The 8,418-nt window shown below is 42.2% G+C and overlaps 1 protein-coding gene across 1 annotated transcript in view; it reads right to left on the bottom strand.

Moving 5' to 3' along the window:
* CPS1 (carbamoyl-phosphate synthase 1, mitochondrial) overlaps positions 1 to 8,418 on the bottom strand; it is a 92,280-nt gene that overhangs the window by 50,854 nt on the left and 33,008 nt on the right. The window contains exons 17-20 of the mRNA XM_009996927.1: positions 4,996 to 5,140; positions 4,394 to 4,604; positions 3,128 to 3,326; positions 839 to 1,015 (exon numbers count right to left, since the gene is read on the bottom strand). Of these exons, the coding sequence (XP_009995229.1) occupies positions 839 to 1,015; positions 3,128 to 3,326; positions 4,394 to 4,604; positions 4,996 to 5,140 (732 nt within the window). The remainder of the gene's footprint in view (positions 1 to 838; positions 1,016 to 3,127; positions 3,327 to 4,393; positions 4,605 to 4,995; positions 5,141 to 8,418) is intronic.

Below are 8,418 nucleotides of genomic sequence, written 5' to 3'. Positions count from 1 at the left end.
AGGACCCAAACTCACCTTAAACTCCCCAGATCCCCTATGTTAACAAGGGGCTAAGACTAACCTTTCATATAAGCTCTCTGAGCTGCTCAGAGACAAGAAGAAAGATTTTTCTTGCAGTCACCAAAAAAAGCTACAATAGAGACCAAGCACAGCTGCTGAAGGATGCTCTACATTTAAGAATCCACACATTTCCCCAGCTTGAATAACAAGAGTCAACAGCTGGACAAGCCACACATTTATAGAACATTTTGTGTTTCTCATTCAGGCCATTTATAAGAACAGCAGCTATGTGTAAACCTTTTTACAGATACAGTACAACCTCAACTCCCCACTCTCAGGTGGAGGATGTAATGAGATAGATGTAGACATGAACACAAAGAGCTTAAAAGATGTCACCACACAAAGTCAGGGACACAAAAAACAGTAAACTGGATGTTGTCTGCTAGGAAGGATGACAATCTTAAAAAAAACCCAACAGGTAAGTATCAGCTATAAAAGACAGCTGTCCCCTCCTCTTCACAGAGGCTAGGAACAGATGAATGAGTTAGCTGCAGCAAAACCCAAGTGTGAAATTGCATGCACCTTGTAAAGTAACTAACCCCACATATATCAAGTCATATACACAGACAAATATCATGGACCTGAAGGGAGAAATTATTTCATGCCCTAGCTCCCCTTACTGTAACAGCCCCCATTACCCAGACATGTTGAAAGATTAAGTGAGGGGTTAAAAGGGTGCAAGAAAGGATATTGTCTGTATGCTAAATTCAAGTGAGTTTAGATTTTTTAGTTTTGTTTTGTTTCAAGCCCAGGTCAGGGGCATTCTGTCTTTTCTTACCTTGGCTATTACATATATCCGAGTGCTGGATGGCTCAGACAGTTCCTTCTGGAGATCTACGATGACTGGCCAGGCTTTATTCATGGGCAGATGTGAAGTGAAGCCATCTACAGAGGGGTGGCACATTCTCAGGGCCTTTTGGAAGCTCTCTTCAAAAGTGCGTCCAATAGCCATGACCTGTAACATGAGCTATGGTGAGCTGCTGTCCAGAGCAACAGGGGAGGAAGAAGTTACACCATCAAGACAGACATAGAGAAAGATTACAGCCTCTGAGACCTCCTCCCTAACTCAGGTAGTCCTGCAGGCTTTCAGATGGGTGCAGCTGACTGAGACTTGGGAGTCCTACTTCCAGGCTTGACTCTGCCAATATTATCAGCAGGGAGTTTCAAACAAGTTACTCCTTTCTGTTCTGTCTCCTGATAAAATACAGGAAGCTGCTCCTGTCCTCTGTAAACTGCTTAGAAACACTTGAGGAGAGGGAAGCATTATGCAGCAGCATGGGTGTAGTAATATAGGAAGGTATTTCTGTTTAACAACCTGTTAGAGATAGAAACTCACAGTGGGAATTTTAAGGTTCAGAAGAAATCTGCTCCTCTTCCTTTAAATTACATTTAACAGTGACTCTCCCCTGTGAGGGCTTTCTTAAAGGATTAGCCCTCCTCGGCCTAGCAGCACTGGGGTTTCCCTCTTTCAATCTTGACATCAGATCTAATATGAAAACAAGCCTTTCTCTGTGGAAATCTGCAAGGTAACAGAGCCCTATCTCAAATTTCTACATTTTTATTTCCCAGTGCACTGCAACTCCAGCAGTATAAAAATCTTCTCAAATACAATGTTGAAAAATGTCAAAAGGAAAAAATAACATTGTTTTCTCTTCTCTCATATCTCCAGGCCCACTGCCCAGCACAACAGAGCTCAGGAAAAAGTCTAGACTGTTCAATTGATAAAAATGCAGTAGGGGCTGTGGTCTGGCTTCAAGCTCAAGCCTAGGGAGATGACTGCCATACTAATGCAGACAGTGGCAAGAAGTTCCTGCTTCAAAGACACCCCCTCCTGTCACCATGTTCTTGATTCCTGGCCAAGGGATTCCTACACACAGATTCTGGAGACTAACCTTTTTGCCGAGTACCTTGAGAACCTGCAAACTGCAACTCTTAAGCTTCACCATCCCTGTTCCAGTTCATCTCCCAGCAAAGATCTGTATGGTTGGAGCACTGACTCTTCCTGTACCTCCCAGCTCCCTCTTCCCCAGCATCCAGCCTTGAGGAGGACAGGGCCTCATGCACTTCTGCTTTTGTGATATAAGATCACTGGAAGGACTCAATACCTCCTCCTGCAAGTTTGCATGGGCCAAAAGTGTTTACAGCTGATGGTCTGTATTTAGGAATCCCAGCTCCACAGAACAGACCAAAATAAATTTAAAAATCCAACCTCATTGCCATTACAATTCAAAACTGTCACTGGAAAAATGAAGTTCCTGTTGTGACAAAAGCTTGCTGTCTAAGCAAAGTAAAACTGATATGAGGAAGGTCTCTTGTGTCAAAATCTGTTAATAAAATAGCTACTTGAAAAGCATTAGGAAAAAAAGACAACTAAAAAAATAAAATTAATTTTCTTGCTTTGGTGGCTGATACGCAATTACCTATTTAAGTGCATAATTTACCCATTTTGCTTCACTTCTCTTAAAACATGGTCTGAAAATGCTCTTAGTGTCTCAGACACCTTAAAGTCAGAGTTTAACAGCCACACCATCATGTTCCAGGTGTAAGAAACTTAATCACTAAGAGAAGTCAAAACTTCAGAACAAGATTACAGGTCGCATTTGGATTTCAAAAGGAGATGGTCGCCAAGATTTGGCATATGGTTTCAGCAGAGAGGACTAATAACTATGGGAACAACTAAGAGCTGCGGCTCATCAGTATCACTGAAAATCTTAAGAGACTACAACTCCTGAAATTCTACTCTAATTAACCATCATTACAGAACCCCAAACAAAAAAAAACCTCCAAGAGTCCCGTAAGGAGTGGTAAGAATGAAGCCCACCTCAGGTGGTCCAAAGTGGTCTCTTAACTTCAGAGTCAAACCATTTCTGAATCCACAATGTGATATCCAAGATTACACAGTCCCAGATCATTTAAAATTATAGTACTGGATAAAAATCCCTTGAGCTGAGTAAGTATCTTCAAAAGCCATTAGGTCCCTGAAGACAGATTTTCTGAGGGTTTGAAGAATGAGAAATTCCTTTCCCTGAGTGGCAAAACTGAAGGGAAGGAGAGAGTCTGCACTCACCTCTCCCACACTCTTCATGGAGCTTCCAATCCTGTTGGAAGTGTGCTGGAAACGGTCCAAATCCCAACGGGGTATCTTGGTAACAATGTAATCCAGGCTGGGCTCAAAGCAGGCAGAGGTTTTTCCTGTCACCACATTCTTGATTTCTGGCAAGGGTATCCCCAAGGCAATTTTGGCAGCAATGAATGCTAATGGATAACTGCCATAGAGAAGAAGTAGAGATGGCAAGTAGAATGGGAAGTATTTTGCTCTTGTAAATCCCAGGAGTGGATCAAATTAAACAGATGTGAGGTGATTTTCCCTCCTCAACAAAACGGGAGGCTAATGTGCTCATGCACAGCAGGGCTTATCCAGCTTCATACCTTAACACATCACGCAGCCACCTACTCAGATCTGCAACTTGCTTTGTTATCTGCAAAGCCACCATTTTAACTATCTGTCACACCCACAGTGAGACCACACAAACAGGTATGTTTTGCTGCAAATCTGTCAACCAAAAAGAAAACAATCAAACACCCACTGTCCAACATCATGGCATATCTCCAGCCTGCTTTGGCACTTCAACAACCACGAGAGTTGTTGAGAACTGCAAATAAGAGATTAATTTGTGCTTCTCAACAGCATCTGCAAAGTGCAATTAAGAAGCCAATTTTTAAACAGCCTGCTCTGACCATCCTTATCTTGATGAGTTTATGATTAGCCAACGAAACAAAGGCAGCTAGTAATTCTATTTGCTTCAGTCTGACAGACAGCCCATTAACAACTGTGTCCCCAGGGTCCCAGAGATGATTTGCAGCCAACACAGGGATAACAGTGGATATGCTTTGTAAGGACAGGTATTGAGGTCCCACACCCACACCTCCTGGAAGCCTTTCTATATGTAGAAGCAGCATTGGCAGGCTGGAATGGACCTGGGGGCCTCACTCACCTTTTCTTCCACCTCCCAGCAGGACCAACTCACGAAGGGTCAATCCTAGCAGGTGCTGACAAGAATTGTTCTTACAAGCTTCCCAAGAGGAAATCTGCACCTTACTGACCTGATCCCTTCATAGTTCTCCCTAACAGCAAACCTCAGTCTTCCCTGTCTTAACTGCATGGTAAGCATTATCAAGAACTCATCCTTGCAGATGTCAGCTACATATTTAGATAATACACTGATCTACATCCCTTGTCATAATTCCTTCTCTCTGTTCTTCTACCCCCAGATTTTGTTTATCCATTTGTTTGTTCTGCTGTATTTTGGGACTTTTTAAAAAATAATCTTACCCTGTGGCCTTGGAGGCCAAAGCTGAACTTCTCGAGAGTCGGGCATTAACTTCAATGATATAGTATTCCAGGGAAGTTGGATGCAGAGCAAACTGGATGTTACATTCTCCCACGATGCCCAGATGTCGAACAACTTTGATGGCACAGTCCCTCAGCATCTGAAATTCCTCATTTGTCAGTGTCTGGCTTGGAGCTACTACAACAGAATCTCCTGTTTGTCACAAGGTAGCAGAGAAAGAAAAGGAGAAGCAGCTCAGCAGGATTAAATTCTAGCCACAAAGGTCACTTTCTTTGCTAATCCATTGCTAGTAATGAAGTTACTACAGACATTGAAATCCATGGATGCACAGTTGATGAAAAGCACAGGTAGTTAGCCCAGAGTTGGAGAGGTCAGGCAATCTTATGAAAAATGGGATCACAGGGCTAGGTTTAGCCTAATAATATCTGTTTCACACCCTAGATGGCTGTATCCAAGACCTGAACAGTAATCCTAGAGCCCACTTCATCAATCACAGAACTAAGTCAGTAACAGCAGGCAGAAGGGCCCTGCATAAAAAAGACAATGAGCCATTTCCAGTGATCCACCCTCTGCCCAAACCTACCTGTGTGGACTCCCATAGCATCAATGTTTTCCATATTGCAGACAGCAATACAGTTATCAGCAGCATCTCTCACAACTTCATACTCTATCTCCTTCCAGCCAACAACTGACTTTTCCACCAGTATTTGGTTAGTCATTGCAAATGCCTGGGAACATGTAAGGAAAAAGGAACAGTAAAAAAGAAAACCATGTTATAACATGTATCATATTTAAGGATTCTGTGGCTTGTCTCCAGACATCCCAGACAAACAAGAAAACTTAGAGATGAGGAAAAGCAAAGTTCATAGAACGGATGACTGACACTTTGTATTTCCCTATGAAAAAAAAAACAAACACCAAAAAAACCACAACAAAAACCCCACTTTGACTTAGCTTCATTTGAAAAGCGCATAAAATATTTACGTCATCTGATGGGGAAAAAAGCAGGGCATGTGAGTTTGCAATGGCATATCAATAAGAAATTAAAAGCACCTAAGGCTTCGCTCATGTAACACACATGCTTTTGTTTGGGCGTGTGGGTAGCCCCATGGACTTCACCAGGAGAACTCTGCAGAAAGCTAAGTGACTAAGTGATGGGGAGTGTGGTTGCCAGCAAACACTATGTAATTAATAGCACCAATAAGGCTGCTTATCATTGGCATACTAACCAGAAGCAGGATTTGTGATTTATTCTTAAACTAATTTTGAAAGTACTCCTCAGCAAAAGAGACAAAAATGAAAAATACAGTTTTGTTGGTAAATGAGCATAATCTAAGTGAATAAATGGCCTTAATATTAGCAGATAAAAAACATGAATTAATTCTCACTTAAAATCCTAGAAAGTAATGGGCACATCATCAATCCATCCTTTAGCAAAGCTTCTTGTTTTAATGCTGCCCATGAATCAGTCTTCAGTCTGGCCCCTTCTGTAGTTAGCTCAGGCTGTTATTCAAATATTGCCCTTAGCTCAGCTGTCAAACTCACAGAAAAGAAAGAAAAAAATAAAAATAATAAAAATAATAGTTTGAGGAGTGTCATTTCACACCCTGGCCTAAGCAGGCACTGAATTTGTGGTGATGTAGCAGGGAGACCTCACCGCACTTGTAAAATAATCCATGCTGCTCCTGTGATGCTATTGCCTTCTCTCACTCAAAGTGACCTGACTCAGGAGACATGAACTCAAGGCCAGATTACTTGAACTGGCTGTGCTATGGAACATCCTTGGGTGTTCAGTTGTCTGAATTGTATACAAATCAGCATTCAGCGCCTGAAAAACCAGTGCTCAGAATTACTACAGATCACCTTCATAACTGAAAAGAACAAAGTTTCTGCTGGGCTGTGGAAATGAGCATCCAAAAGTTGAGCTAATTCCACAACACCCAAATTGTTGTTCACTGTAAATTTTTAAATACTTATACAAAACTGGTAAGTGCTGTTGACTTTCTTGAGGGGCAGGAGGCTTTGCAGAGGGATCTAGATTGGAGCACTGGGCTATGATTAATACGATTAAATTTAACAAGTCAAAATGCCAGATTCTGCACCTAGGATAGAGTAATGCCAAGCACAAGTATACACTGTCCTAGGAGTGGGTGGACAGTGACACTGCAAGAAGGGATGTGGGGGTGCTGTTCACAGCAGGCTCAGTGTAAGTCAACTGCATGCCCTGGTAGCCAAGAGGGCAAACTGCATCCTGGGGTACATCACCCACAGCACGACCAGCCAGTCAAAAGAGGTGATTATCCTGCTGTTTTCAGCACTGGTGCAGCCTCACCTTGAGCACTGTGTGCAGTTCTGGGCCCCACAAATTCAGAAGGATGTGCAGATCCCTGAATATGTCCAGAGGAGGGCAACACAGCTAGTGAAAGCACTGGAAGGAACATCCTATGAGGCACAGCTAAGGGCTTTGGGCTTGCCTAGTTTGGAGAAAAGGAGGTTGAGGGGTGACCCTACTGCACTCTACAGCTTCCTGAGCAAGGGAAGTGGACAGGGAGTGGGATCTGTGATATCCATTGACAGGTTGTGTGGGAATGCCTCAAAGCTGCCCCAAGGGAGGGTGAGACTAGACATTAGGAAGCATTTCTTTACTGAGAAAAGGGAGGTCAGACACTGAAACAGGCTTCCTGGAGGGCTGGTCAATGTCCCAAGCCTGTCAGTGTTAAAGAAGCATTTGGACAATGCCCTTAACACCATGCTTTAACTTTTGCTCAGTCCTGAAGTGGTCAGGCAGTTGGACTGGTAAACTGTTGCACATCCATTCTACCTGAAATAGCCTATTCTTTTCTAGTCCATTCAAAATGCTGGAGCTCTTCCAGCATAGCTTTTGAGAAAATTATAACACTGCTTTGAAAGTAAAAGAGAATCAGGCTTCTGTTAGAAAAAAAATTCAGAAAGAAAAAAATTACTGAAAATATGAACTGTCCCACTACTAAAATTGTATAGCTAAGAAGATATTTATAAAGAACAGCTGTTTTACAGATTTCAGGGAAAAATGGAGATGTTCAAAACCACTTTTCTAAAAAACCACCAAGAAATGCTAATCAAAACTATGTTCTACTGAATAATGTTTGGCTATAAAACTTTCAAGACAGCTGCAGTCACAGGGCTTCTGGGTGAATTTCTGCTTTCTCTAAACACAGACCATGCATGAGCTCAGGCAAGCAAAGTGCTTCCAACCTCAGCCATCAATCCACAAGACGAGGTGAATGCACCCACTGCCTCCTCCTGCACCTGGCAGTCCTGTCCACTCAGCCTCCCTTCAAGAGGCACTGCCTGAGCAGAAGTTGGTTCACAATAAGCACTCTAGACCTAAAACCTGCCTGCCTGCAGTGTGAAAGAATACAAAAATGCCATTTTCACATACAGCTCTTACTGGCATTAGCAGAATTTCTCTCAACAGATACGTGCAAGATTAGGAGGCTCAGGAAATCTGGGAAAGATAAACCCAAGAATTTGAGAGACTGACTGAGAGAGATTTATTTCCTAAAATTCTGCATTTTTGCCAAGGAAAAAAAGCTTTTGTTTTGTTTTTCTGAATTATCTGTTTACTCTTCACAGCAGATTTATAAAAAACAATTCCAGATTTCCTGCAGAAACAGAGCTGTCTCTTCACAGCTGGTGGATGTCAATTTATGAAGCATCATCCCGTTAAATCTCTACAAGAGCTCTTGAAATAGCAAAAATACTGTCTTTAGACAGAAACACAGGAGAGGCCCAAGCCTCCCAGCATTTCTGTCCCTGATACTACATTATCTCGCATTTTAGCATTTCACAAGTTTCAACATTCTTGACATATTTCCTGTACAATTTACTCCTGAAAGGAGGTGAATACAGTCCACTATGTTTCTTTTCAGACCTTAATTGCTGAAATACTTGCTCAAATTATGACTTGCTTCTAATTAATTTTACAGGTCTGACACTTAATCATTTTCATTACCCAGGTCAGCAG

This window comes from Chaetura pelagica, unplaced genomic scaffold (genome assembly GCF_000747805.2).
Source record: "Chaetura pelagica isolate M959 unplaced genomic scaffold, ChaPel_1.0 scaffold300, whole genome shotgun sequence".
In the NCBI taxonomy this organism is placed as follows: domain Eukaryota; kingdom Metazoa; phylum Chordata; class Aves; order Apodiformes; family Apodidae; genus Chaetura; species Chaetura pelagica.
The sequence above is the reverse complement of the archived record's forward strand: the minus strand, read 5'-3'. Positions and strand labels throughout refer to the sequence as shown.